General features: G+C 46.9%; 1 protein-coding gene across 5 annotated transcripts in view; it reads left to right on the forward strand.

The window, feature by feature from the left end:
• LOC132678237 (uncharacterized) overlaps positions 1-13,583 on the forward strand; it is a 46,396-nt gene that overhangs the window by 12,128 nt on the left and 20,685 nt on the right. Inside the window, exon 1 of one of the 5 annotated variants that reach the window (XM_078443355.2) lies at positions 9,072-9,465. The exons of 2 other annotated variants lie outside the window; for them this stretch is intronic. Coding sequence is in view for 1 of the 3 variants with exons in the window: in XM_078443356.2 (XP_078299482.1) it covers positions 9,463-9,465 (3 nt within the window). In the remaining 2 variants the exon portion in view is untranslated. Of the gene's footprint in view, positions 1-9,071; positions 9,466-13,583 lie in introns of those variants that run through there. 2 more of the 5 variants (XM_078443356.2, XM_078443358.2) reach the window with 2 other exon arrangements.

The following is a 13,583-nucleotide window of genomic DNA, read 5'->3' on the forward strand; positions in this document are numbered from 1 at the left end:
CCAACCATTGTTCTATTATTGATTTCCAAGTTAATATAATTTTGGTTTACAAGCATAATTTGCTCGCTCTTTCTTTCTTTTCTTTTCTCTTTTCTTTTCTCTTCTTTCTTTCTTTCTTTCTTTCTTTCTTTCTTTCTTTCTTTCTTTCTTTTTCTTCCTTTCTTCCTTTTCTCTCCAAGTTTGTTAGGGTGTGTTTTATGGCCCAGAATGTGGTCTGGCTGTGGCCCAGAATGAGGTCCACATGAACCTCAGAAGAATATTCATTGTGCTGTGTTTGGATGAGGTGTTGCATAGGTTTCAACGAAAGCCACTTGTCTGATGGTGTTAACAGTGTCCTTCATTATCTCTGCCTGTTGGACCTGCTAATTACTGATGGGGGCTGGTGTAGTAACGGGTTCAATTATTTCGTCTTAGAGTTCTTTCAGTTTTTGCCTCATGTGTTTTGCCCCACTGTTACACACATACCTTTGAAGGAGTGCTGTGTCTTCTTGGAGACTTGACCCCTTTATCATCATGTGATGCTCCAAAGGTAATATACCTATACCAGCTTTCTTGTGTTCAGTGTTGGCATGCCATGGTATATCTTTTCCCATCTCTTACTTTTAATCTACGTGAATCTTTGTATGTAAAGCGTGACCCTTGTAGACAACACGTAATTGTTATTTTGTTATCCACTGAGACAGTTTTTGTCTTTCCCTTGTATTTAGACCGCTAATGTTTAAGAAGATTTTTGATTAAAATCTAGGGGCACTGGGATGACTCAGTTGATGGAGCATCCGACTTTGGCTCAGGTTATGATCTCGCAGTTCACGAGTTCAAGCCCCGCGTCGGGCTCTGCGCGGACAGCTCGGAGCCTGGAGCCTGCTTCAGATTCTGTGTCTCCTTCTGTCTCTGCCCCTCCCTCACCTGTGCTCTCTTTGTCTCTCAAAAATAAATAAGCATTAAAAAAACCTATATATTTTATTGTTTCCCGTTTGCTGCCTTTGTTCTTTCTTTGTTTTCTACTTTCTTCTTCCTTCTCTGCCTTTTATTGAACATTTTACCACATTTCATTTCTTCCGCTCTCCCAGCATATCATTATACCTTCTTTAGTTGTTAGGCTCGAGTTTTGATATGTATTTACAGCTAACCCAAGCCCTGTCTGAAGCAACACTATACCACTCTCTGGATGAGGAAGTACCTCATAACAGAGTATTTCCAATTCTTCCCTCCCTCTCCCTTGTGACATTGCTGTCATTAATTTTTGTTTATAAGGTCTGTGCACTGAAAACATTGCTATTATGGCTTTGAACAAAGTGTATTTGTCAGATTAAATACCAATAGCAAAAGCACGTCCTTGTATTTTACCTTTACTGATTCCTTCTCTAACATTCTCCCTTTCTTTATTATTACCTTCTTCCCGATGAGTTTCTTTTTTCTTAATTTTTTTTTTTGTTTTATTTTTTTTCAACGTTTTTTATTTATTTTTGGGACAGAGAGAGACAGAGCATGAACAGGGGAGGGTCAGAGAGAGAGGGAGACACAGAATCGGAAACAGGCTCCAGGCTCCGAGCCATCAACCCAGAGCCTGACGCGGGGCTCGAACTCACGGACCGCGAGATCATGACCTGGCTGAAGTCGGACGCTTAACCGACTGCGCCACCCAGGCGCCCCTTTCTTAATTTTTTTAATGTTTATTTATTTTTGAGAAAGAGTGCAAGCAGGGGAGGGGCAGAGAGAAAGGGAGACACAAAATCCAAAGCAGGCTGCAGGCTCTGAGTGGTCAGCGCAGAGCCCGATGTGGGGCTCGAACCCACGGACCGTGAGACCAGGACCTGAGCTGAAGTTGGACGCTTAACCGACTGAGCCACCCAGGCGCCCCCTGACGAGTTTCTTTTAACATTCCTTGGGAAGCAGGTTTTACTGATGACAAACTCCCTCAAGTTTCGTTTGTCTCAGAAAATCTTTTTTTTCTCAGTCATGTTTTTTAAGTTTATTTATTTATTTTGAAGGAGAGAGAGCAAGCATGTGTGCACCACGAGCTGGGGAGGGGCAGGGAGCGAGGGAGAGAGAGAATCCCAAGCGGGCTCCATGCTGTCAGTACACAGCCTGATGTGGGGCTTGAACCCACAAATCGCGAGATCATGACCTGGGCTAACACCAAGAGTCGGACGCTGAACCGACTGAGCCACCCAGGCACTCTTTTCCCTCACTTTTGAAGGATAATTTTGTTTGACACAGAATTATAGCTGGGTGTGTTTTTTTTGTTTGTTTGTTTTTTTGTTTTTTTGTTCTTTCAACGCTTTCTATTTAACAAAACTCTTTTCCTACTTGCATGGTTTCTTTTTTTTTTAATTTTATTTTTGAGACAGAGAGAGCATGAACGGGGGAGGATCAGAGAGAGGGAGACACAGAATCTGAAACAGGCTCCAGGCTCTGAGCGGTCAGCACAGAGCCCGACGCGGGGCTCAAACTCACGGACCGCGAGATCATGACCTGAGCCGAAGTCGGATGCTCAACCGACAGAGCCACCCAGGCGCCCCAACATGGTTTCTGAAAATAAGTCAGATTTAATTCTTTTCTTTCTTTCTATATAATTAAGGTTTTCTCCCCCTAGTTTCTTTCAAGTTTTTCTCTTTGCCTTTTCCCCTCAACTTTGAATATGACATTTCTAGGTGTGCATTTCTAGGTTTTTATCCTCTTTGGTGATCCCTGGGCTTCCTGGATCTGTAGTTTGGTGTCTAACATTAATTGGGTACTATTGTTTGACTTCTGGCTCCTGTTCCTTTCCGGTTTTCTTCTCCCTCATGTATTCCAATTATGTTTATGTTACACCTTGTATAATTGTCCCACATTTCTTAGATTTGTTTTGTGTTTTTTGTTTATTCTCTTTGCATTTCAGTTTTGGAAATTCTATTGACATTTCTTCAAGCCCACTGAATCCTTCCTCACATACTTCCACTGTATTCAAAAGGCCCCCTGGGGCGCCTGGGTGGCTCGGTCGGTTAAGCGTCCGACTTCGGCTCAGGTCATGATCTCACGGTCCGTGAGTTCGAGCCCCGCGTCGGGCTCTGTGCTGACAGCTCAGAGCCTGGAGCCTGTTTCGGATTCTGTGTCTCCCTCTCTCTCTGCCCCTCCCCTGTTCATGCTCTGTCTCTCTCTGTCTCAAAAATAAATAAATGTTAAAAAAAATTTTAAAAAAATATTTAAAAGGCCCCCAAAGGAATTCTTCATTTTTCTTCTATTGTTTTGGTTGTTGTTGTTGTTGTTGTTGTTTTTCATTTCATGCATATTTCTTTTGGTTTTTTCTTAGTTTTCATCTCTGAGTAGAGTATCTACGGGGTGCCTGGGTGGTTCATTCAGTTGAGTGTCCGACTTCGGCTCAGGTCATGATTTTGTGGTTTGTGAGTTTGGGCGCCCATCAGGCTCTGTGCTGACAGCTTGGAGCCTGCAGCCTGCTTCGAATTCTGTGTCTACCTCTCTCTCTGCCCCTCCCCTGCTCATGCTCTGTCTCTCAATAATAAACGTTAAAAAAATTTCTTTAAAATTTTTTAAGAATAAAAACAAAAAATATTATCTACTTATCTGTTCTTGCATGTTATCCACTGTTTCTTTTTTTATTTTTATTTTTATTTATTTATTTTTTTAATGTTTATTTATTTTTGAGACAGAGAGAGACACAACATGAGCAGGGAAGGGGCAGAGAGAGCGAGGGAGAGACAGAATGTGAAGCAGGCTCCAGGCTCTGAGCTGTCGGCACAGAGCCCGACGCGGGGCTTGAACTCACGAACCGTGAGATCATGACCTGAGCCGAAGTCGGCCGCTTAACCGACGGAGCCACCCAGGTGCCCCTCCACTGTTTCTTATTAAAACACTTAGCATATTTTTTGTTAATTTTTTTAGAAAATTTTTAACATTTATTCATTTTTAAGAGACAGAGCGTGAGCTGGGGAGAGGCAGGGAGAGAAGGAGTCACAGGATCTGAAGCAGGCTCCAGGCTCTGAGCTGTCAGCACAGAGCCTGATGCAGGGCTCGAACTCATGAACCATGAGTTCATGATCTGGGCCGAAGTCAGACACTTAACCTACTGAGCCACCCAGGCACCCCTGATTTTTCTAATTAATTAATTAATTTTTTAATTTAAATTTTTAATGTTTATTTTTGAGAGAGAGAGAGACGGAGCATGAGTGGGGGAGAGGCAGAGAGAGAGGGAGACACCGCATCCGAAGCAGGCTCCAGGCTCTGAACTGTCAGCACAGAACCTGATGCAGGGCTCAAACTCATGAGCTGTTGAGATCATGACTTGAGCCAAAGCCAGATGCTTAACCAACGGAGCCACCCAGGCGCCCCTTCATTTATTTTTTGAGAGACAGAGCTAGCAGGGGAGGGGCAGGGGGGGGGGGGAGAGAGAGAGAGAATCCCAAGTAGGCTCTACCCTGTCAGCACAGGGCCCGATGCAGGGCTCGAACTCGCGAACCATGAAATCATGACCTGAGCCAAAACCAAGAGTCAGACGCTGAACCGATCGAACCACCCAGTCACCCCAAAAGTGCTTAGCATATTAATCATGGTTGCTTTATGTCTCTGGTCTAATAATTGTAACATATCTGCTACATCTGAGTCGAGTTCTTTTACTTGTATAATCTCCTCAAACTGTGTATTTTGATACTGTTGTTGCTGTTGTTGTTGAATGCCAGGCACGATGTACCGTGAAAAAGGAACTGAGGTAAATAGGCCTTTGGTGTAAGGGTTTGTGTTTATCTGAGTAGGGTTTAGGTTGTGTTTACTCTCTGGTGTAGCTGCCAAAGGCTAAAATGCTCTCAGGTGCCCTTTTGTCACCCATGTGATCTTTGGGGGTACTATAGAGACTTCTTTAAGTTCTGAAATGTACAGTTCTTTGTTTATTCCACGGTTGTTCAACGGGAGTTTTCTGATGGAATGTCTTGGGTGGAGAGAAGTGTTCTATAGTCTTGATGTCACTATTTTAATGATCACATGTCTCTGGGCTGTGACCTTTGGTATAATAAGAAAAATGTCTGGGGCACCTGGGGTGGCTCAGTTAGTGAAGATCTTGATCTCAGCTCGGATCTTAGAACGTTCAGCCCAGCCCCCAACCTGCAGGGAGTGGGTTGGAGCTACAGTTTGAGTGATTCCCCAACCACCAATGATTTCATCAGTCGTGCCTATCTACGCACGGAAACTTCACCCAAACCCTTAAACCTCAGGATTCAGAGAGATGCTAAGCTGGTGAAGACATCAGTGTGCTGGGAGGGTGTTGTATCCGGAGCAGGCACGGGAGTTCCCTCCCTTCCCCCACCTACTTCGTCCTGCACACCCCTTCCATTGGGCTGTTCCTGACTTGTAGCTTTTATAATAAATCAGGAATAAAAAATAAAGAGCTTTTGTGAGTTCCAGTAGTGTTTCTGCTGAATTAACAAGCATGGGAGTGCACCTAGAGAACCTCCTGGGTCGGGGCCTCCCCTTTGCAGCTGGCGGCTGATGCGGCGGTCCTTTTGTGGGCTGTGCCCTTAAACCGTAGAGTCTGATACGGACTCTGGTTAGCGTTTGAACTGCATTGAACTGTAGGCCACCCAGCTGGTGTTGGGAGAGTTGGGGAAATAGTTTTGGAAAACGCACCACGCGTTGGCTGTGAGCGGTGAAAAATGACCTGTGAACCTCACAAGTCTATCTCGGTTCCCTACACCCTCACCTTAGGTCAGGCAGAAAGGCTGGGGAGAAATGGAGTTAGTTATTTCCTTCCCTGCCCCCCATGTGATTCTTGAAAAAACAGTCTTTGGAGGACAGGTCTTGTTAAGAACAGACCATTGTAGGAATGTATCAAAATGGCTATTATTTTTGGAGAAGGCAGTTTGTATTGTGACCTCAATTCTTTGATAGATCATTGATTTTTTTTTTTTTAAGCTTACTTGCTTTTACCTGGCAAATATAGAAATGTCACCTTCTAAACTTCTTACGTGCCAGAGAAGAAACCAGAAGTCTCTGACTCCACTTTTAAATATTTGACTGCTGATATACATTGGGAAAATCCAGTATTATTCTGGAGTAGAGAAAACCCACTTCTTTTCCCCTATGTGTCTCCTTTATATTTCCTGAGAACACTTTACTTCCAACAGTTCTGGTCACCAAACGTGTGTGAGGGTTCCCCCCCCCCACACACACACACACAAGTGTGATACTAGCTGGGGGTCCTGTAATTTAACTCAGTCTTGACACTATCCATCTGTAGGTAGTGTAGATCCCACAGGTTAAGTGCTCAGTCCCACAGGACCTCTCCCATCCCAGTTCTGATGCTGGTCACATGTAGTAAGTCCCAACAAGGTTACTCACAACTTCTGTCCTGCTACAAATCAGAGGTTCTCACAATCTCCTGCTTGGGTTCAATTAATTTGTTAGGGCACCTTCCAGAAGTCAGGGAAAACTTACTTACACTTAACCAGTTTATTAAAGGATATGATAAGAGATGCAAATGAAAGGCCAGGTGAAGAGATAGGTAGGGAGAGTACTTGGCCCCTACGGAGTTGGGGTATGTCACCCTCCCAGTACATGGTTGGGTCCCCCACCCCCAAAGTCTCCAAATCCCATATTACTGGGATTTTATGGAGCCTTACTAATGTAGGCATGATCAATTATTAACTCCATTTCCAGCTTCTCCCCCCTCTCTGGGGGATGGGGGCTGGGCTAAAAATTCCAAGCTCCTAATCGTGGCTTGGACTTCCTGGCGACCAGCCCCCACCCAGGAGCCCACCCAGAGTCGCCTCATTAGAACAAAAGTTTCTCCCAGTGCTGGTATCACTTAGAAATTTACATAGTTTCGGGGCACCCGGGTGGCTCAGTCGGTTGGGCATCCGACTTCGGCTCAGGTCATGATCTCGTGTTCCATGAGTTCGAGCCCCGCATCAGGCTCTGTGCTGACAGCTCAGAGCCTGGAGTCTGCTTCAGATTCTGTGTCTCCTTCTCTGCCCCTCCCCCGCTCACACCCTGTCCCCGTCTGTCTGTCTGTCTGTCTCTCTCAAAACATAAACATCCAAAAAAAATTTTTTTTAAGAAATTTACATAGTTTCAAGAGCCCTGTGTCAGGGACAGAATTAAAGGCCACATATTAGGCCAAGACTGGCTTTTAGTGCTCTTATCCCTAGGAATTTACAAGTGCCAGTCACCTGGGGCAGAGATATTTCCCATTATCTGACAGATGACTCTTAACATTTTATATCCCTCCCTCTACCCTTTGGGCTCCACATCTGTATAAGGTGATAAGAAAGCCTGGGTGCTCAGTTTTGGCCCTGGCAAGAGAGTCAATCACATAAGTCCCTGCCCATGAGCACAAACTCTCACCCTAGCCACCCTCCAACCAACCTGAATAAAAACCAGGCCAGTCTCCTTCCCTTGCTTTCTCAAGGCATTTCTCACCTGCTTGAGAAGGCCTGCTTTGCCCTCCCCAGAAACTTCCATTATGAAAGTTGATAAACCTTTTCACACGTTTCTGGTAGGTGCGTTTTAGTCTCTGCTACTCAAGCAAACCTTGGTGAGGGGGATGGGAGGGTGGTGGGGATCCTCCTGTCTCTACAGGTTATACAAGAGGTGACCTGGTGTGTACGTGTGTGTGTGTGTGTGTGTGTGTGTGTGTGTATATATATATATATATGGTTAGTATATTTGTTCTATTAATGCATACTCGTTGATCTTTTCATATCATACCTTTGTTTTGTTTTAAGCAGGTGTTTTTTCATTAAAAATTTTTTTAATGTTTATTTATTTGAGAGAGAGGCAAAGACAGAGCATGGGCAGGGGAGGGGCATCGAGAGAGGGAGTCACAGAATTGGAAGCAGGCTCCAGGCTCTGAGCTGTCAGCACAGAGCCCGACAGAGAGCTCGAACTCACAAACGGTGAGATCCTGACCTGAGCCGAAGGCAGACGCTCAATCAGCTGAGCCACCCAGGCGCCTCTCAAAGCAGGTTTTTTTTAAAGTTTATCTACTTATTTATGAGAGAGAGCGCCCGAGTGAGCAGCTCACATGTGCGCAAGCAGGGGAGGGGTAGAGAGAGAGAGAGAATCCCAAGCAGGCTCCTCACTGGCAGTGTGGGGCTGGAACCCAGAAGTGGTGAGATCATGACCTGAGCCCAAATCAAGACCTGGCTGGCGCCAGGTGCCTCCCCCTTTGATTTTTTTTTTTTTTCAACGTTTTTAATTTATTTTTGGGACAGAGAGAGACAGAGCATGAACGGGGGAGGGGCAGAGAGAGGGGGAGACACAGAATCGGAAACAGGCTCCAGGCTCCGAGCCATCAGCCCAGAGCCTGACGCGGGGCTCGAACTCACGGACCGCGAGATCGTGACCTGGCTGAAGTCGGACGCTTAACCGACTGCGCCACCCAGGCGCCCCATCCCCCTTTGATTTTTAAAGTACGTATGATGAGTTTATGTAACTCATTCTTTCTAAATAGACAGTTGGCTTGTTACCAATTTTTTTCTGCCACACCCGAGAATGAAAACTCACACTGCCCCGTTACAGAAGAAACAAACTTACAAATTGTTCTTTTTCGACCTTAATAACTTCTTAAAGTCTTTGATCATCCAACATACTGAGAAAAGAGTGTACAAAATGTTTTGTGGTAGGATTTGCTAGTAATACATCCTTGGAAGCATCACGAAGATTCCTAACTGTGGGCCGCAGCGAGAGTCTCATGTTGGTTCCCTCCCGGGCTCACCACTGTCCTGCCCCCTAGGTGACCCCGTCCCGACGCTTTGTTCATCCTTTAGACCTTCACCGTCTATTCTTTGCCATCAAGCAGTGTTCTTTCGGTTTTCCTTCTTCCGTCTTTGGACAGAGAAGTATCCACGGAATTACACTGGAAGGTTTTCTCACATGCGAGCACCTGAGGCTTCGGGCCTGGTCTGGGACTGTGGGGCTCAAACCTCCCTCCAAGCTCAGTGGCCCCAAGGCTTCGAGAGTCTTTGAAGACCAAAGGAGTGGGGGTTGGGGGCGCGGTGGGCAGACGACTCCCTGCTGGAAAATGATCAAAGACCAACATGGAACCGGACTCATGCTTACGAATGGCGAGGTCACTTGCGTGTGCGCTTGTGAGGAAGGGTCACGGTTCCGCGAGCGGCCCGGCGGCCTCGCGCTTCCCAGCCATGGCCTTGGAGACAACGGGCGGCAGCCCCCCGCCCAAGCAAGGTCGGCTCAAAGGCGTGACCTCCGGCCCGCTGTCGCTCAGGCGGGAGGGGGCGGGGCCGTGCGAGCCGTCCAATCAGGGGAGCCACCGGAGCCGTACGTGCGGGCGACGCGCCGTGGACGCCGTGGACGGCGAGGGCCGTGTGCGGTGGCTGCTGTGCGGCCGAGCCTCGCACCCGCTGGCGCCGTCCTTGAGGGCTTCGGGAGGTTCCGCCGCGTCCTGGGTCGCCGCGACCTGCGCTGGCCGCGGCAGCCGGATGGTGGGCGACCCGGCACCCCGGAAACCGAGCGATGGTGAGTGTGCGGGGCCGGGAGTCGGGAACCGGGGGCGGCGGGACCTGGGCTCGCGGCCGTGACCCCCGCCCGGAGTGTGCGGACCCGAGTCCGCTGCCGGCGCGGCACGCAGCGCGGGGCCGGGCGGCAGCCGGGGACCCGGGCGTCCTGTCCCGTCGCTGTGCGCGGCCGCGCCTCCCGTAGACTGGGCGATGACCACCGGAGGGTCATCGGGGGACGGTCACGCCTCGGTCTCCGGGGTCCGGGCGCGGGAGGAGCTGTGGTCTGCGGGGTCCCCAGTCCGTCTCTCCCGGGAGGAAGGGGGGGGGTACCCGTTTTCCCCTCACTTTTCCAGATGCCCGGGGAGTGGGGTCTCAAAGCCACGACCCTGTGCCCCCAGGCTAGCTCTTCGTAAGACTGGAAATAAATGCTTTAATTTCCAGATCCTTCCCTGCATTCCGAAACGCCATCTTCCCTCTCCAGTTCACAGCATCTTTATTAACTGTTTGTTCTCCGTGATGCATTTCAAAATTACGCAGTATTTTATCGTTTATCCACAGAGCCGCGAATGGCTCTTTTTAAAGATTTTTTTTTTTTTTTTTTTTGCCTGTGAATATTTTACGTAAGAAGAAAGCCGAGAGTAACCACCTGGAATACATAGCATGAAATTCCTTTGCCTCTCCTCGCAGTATCTTTCCTGAGGACAGACATCCTGTGGGAAGTCCTTTGGGTGGCGGTTCCTCTTTGGAAACTTCCCTGGGTGCTGTGTCCTGTCAGGATTGCCTCACCTGAGTTTGTGACTGTATTCAACTTCTTTAAGCCTGCGTTTTCTAATAAGATGTATTTAATGCATAGATCTTGAAAGTATAAAATTCTACAAAGAGGCAAGAAAGGGGTAAATTTTGGGGGGGGGGGGAACATTTCCTTGTTTCGTCTATTAAAATTTTTGTTTCCTTTTTTTCTTCCCATGAGCAGGTGTAGTAACGCTCAGAGAGTTGTCCTTTTGGGTGATTTCAAATGCAATATCAGGACTTAGACTTGTACCACCTCGAAAGGTGTTCAATAATTATTGTTTCCAAAGTTTCTTGCCATGGAAATAATAATTAACTGACATATTTATGGTTTTTGAAAGGAGTAGATATGTGTGTGTGTGTGTGTGTGTGTGTGTGTGTGTGTGTGTGTGTGTTGTTGAACTAAAAAAATGCCTTACAATTTTCTTCCCTCCCTTACACATACATAAACGCTGGATATGAGCGATTTTTTTTCACAGTAGGCTTATCACTTTTAAAATGTTACTGGTGGTTCAGAGCAAGTTGGTAGGAAGCAGAAGCCTGAGGTCAGTGTTTCTAAGGTAAGGCTCCCCCCTTGGGGCACCTGGGTGGCTCAGTCGGTTAAGCGTCCGACTTCGGCTCAGGTCACGATCTCGCGGTTTGTGGGTTCGAGCCCCTCGTCGGGCTCTGTGCTGACAGCCCGGAGCCTGGAGCCTGCTATGGATTCTGTGTCTCCCTCTCTCTCTGCCCTTCCTCTGCTCACTCTGCCTGTCTGTCTGTCTGTCTCTCTCAAAAATAAACATTAAAAAAAAAAAATTATGGCAAGGCCCCCCACCTTGAGCCTAGAAAGGGAAATACTTGAAGGCCCAGTTGGTTCTTCCTGGAGAGCCTCCCCCAGCAGGTGCCCTACCTGTTCAGACACCCCAGAAGGAGCTGAGAGAATCTGCAGAACCAAGGAAAGCTGGGGGTGCTTGTGTACATGGGGGATGGGGTTAGAGAACAGGGCAGTGTTTCTCCTTCTGAGGTTGTAATCGTGGTTTCCTTGTACTTCTTTTCCTTCCTTCCTTCCTTCCTTCCTTCCTTCCTTCCTTCCTTCCTTCCGACCGTGCAAGTGGGGGAGGACGAGAGAGAAGGAATCCCAAGCAGGCTCCACACCGTCAGCACACAGCCTGACATGGGGCTCGAACCCCCGAACCGTGAGATCATGGCGTGAGCCAAAACCCAAGAGTTGGACGCTTAACCTACTGAGCCACCCAGGCGCCCCCCTCCTGGGCCTGTTTCTAGACACAGGCTTGAGCTCTGCGTCTGCAGTGTAGGTGCACTCGCAGTAATTTGTGTACATTGACAAAGTCCGGGAAGGTCAGGAGATCTGCCTTCTGGACAAAGAGTTTGTGAATTTGGAAGTTCTTTTGAGTCAGATCCTTAAGTCACATCTGGCCGGTGGTTTCCTGACTTGCAAGAATTGAACCCTGAGAGACGAATGTTTCCATTATGCCCTGAGAGAGGTGTATATGTAGCTCCCCCCCTTCATTCCTGTCACTTCATTCCTGTGGCTGCTCGGGTGTTGCCCCCACCCCCACACCCCCGTCACCAGGAACTGGGCCCGGGGGCTGTATCCCAACAGGTGCGGTCTGGACCACAGACTGGGAATGGGAGTTTTCGTGGGGAAGCAGGCTGCTTATCTCACCTGATTCAAATATTTGCATTTTTTTTTAACGTTTATTTATTTTTGAGAGTGAGACAGAGCAAGAGCAGGGGAGGGGCAGAGAGACAGACACAGAATCCGAAGCAGGCTCCAGGCTCTGAGCTGTCAGCACAGAGCCCGACGTGGGGCTTGAACCCACTAACCGTGAGATATATGAATATATGGAGTTTTTACATATATATACATATATATATATATATATATATATGTATATATTTGTATACATTTAGATCTTTTTTTAAATGTTTATTTTTGAGAGAGACAGAACATGAGCAGGGGAGTGGGGGCATAGAGAGAGGGAGACACAGAATCCAAAGCAGGTTCCAGGCTCTGCACCGTCAGCAGAGGGGCTCGAACCCACGAACCGCAAGATCATGACCTGAGCCAAAGTCGGATGCTTAACCGACTGAGCCACCCAGGTGCCCCTGCGTTTCTTTTCTCATATAAGTTTATATATTGCATATCGCAGCCTTTAACTCCATGTAGTTTCCTTTAGCCATTAGTGATCCTGTTTTGTTTGCGAGAGCAATGAATTTTTAGTTCTTGGACTTTGAAAATGTAGGTTGATTTAAAGATCCAATGGGAGGGGGCGCCTGGGTGGCTCAGTCGGTTGAGCGTTCAACTTCGGCTCAGGTCATGATCTCACGGTCCGTGAGTTCGAGCCCCACGTTGGGCTCTGTGCTGACAGCTCAGAGCCTGGAGCCTGTTTCGGATTCCGTGTCTCCTTCTGTCTCTCTCTCTGCCCCTCCCCCATTCACACTGTCTCTCTCAAAAAAATAAATAAACATTTAAAAAATAAATAAATAAAGATACAATGGGAGTAAGGCAAGGAATTATGAAACCAAACAGAGAATCTGTTCCTTTGTAGGCAAAAGAGTCTCAAGATGTGAGATGGGTGTATTTGAGGTTCTCAGGTAGATTTTATGTTTTAGGTCAGCTTTTTATTTGTATGCCCCCAGAGAGCTTTGGAAATTTGAATTCTGTAATATTGTTAAAGTTTAAGGTAAATGAATTCCTATTTTAATTGATATGAGGAAAACTACTCAAAAGTTGCATCAATCTTTGATAATCCTAATACATTTAATGGGTGAGGACTAAATCCCTAGTATATTATAATACGCTACTTAATCTTAAAAATACTTTTTAAGTTTATTTATTTTGAGAACGCAAACACACAAATGGGAGGGGCGGGGGAGGGGGGAGAGAGAATTAGAGAGTGAGAGAGAGAATTAGAGAGTGAAAGAGAATCGCAAGCAGCCTCTGAGCCCAATTCAGGACGCGAACTCACAAACCGTGAGATCATGACCTGAGCTGAATTTAAGTTCAGCTCAGGTCATGATCTCACGGTTTGTGAGTTCGCGTCCTGAATTGGGCTCAGAGGCTGCTTGCGATTCTCTTTCACTCTCTAATTACTGAGCCACCCAGGCATCCCGCCCACCCCCCCAAAAAAATTTTTTTTTAATTTTAAAGAGCAAAACAAGTTCATTCAAAATAAAGGCTATTAGAAAGATATGGGGCACCTGGCTGGCTCTGTTGATGCATCACGTGATTCTTGATCTCGGGGTTATGAGTTAGAGCCCCATGTTGGGTGTAGAAATTACTTAAAATCTTAAAAATAAAATAACAGTAAAAAAATGTGGTTTATATATATTACTATTTTATTT

The sequence above is a fragment of the Panthera onca genome, chromosome A2 (genome assembly GCF_046562875.1).
Source record: "Panthera onca isolate mPanOnc1 chromosome A2, mPanOnc1 haplotype 2, whole genome shotgun sequence".
NCBI classification, from domain to species: domain Eukaryota; kingdom Metazoa; phylum Chordata; class Mammalia; order Carnivora; family Felidae; genus Panthera; species Panthera onca.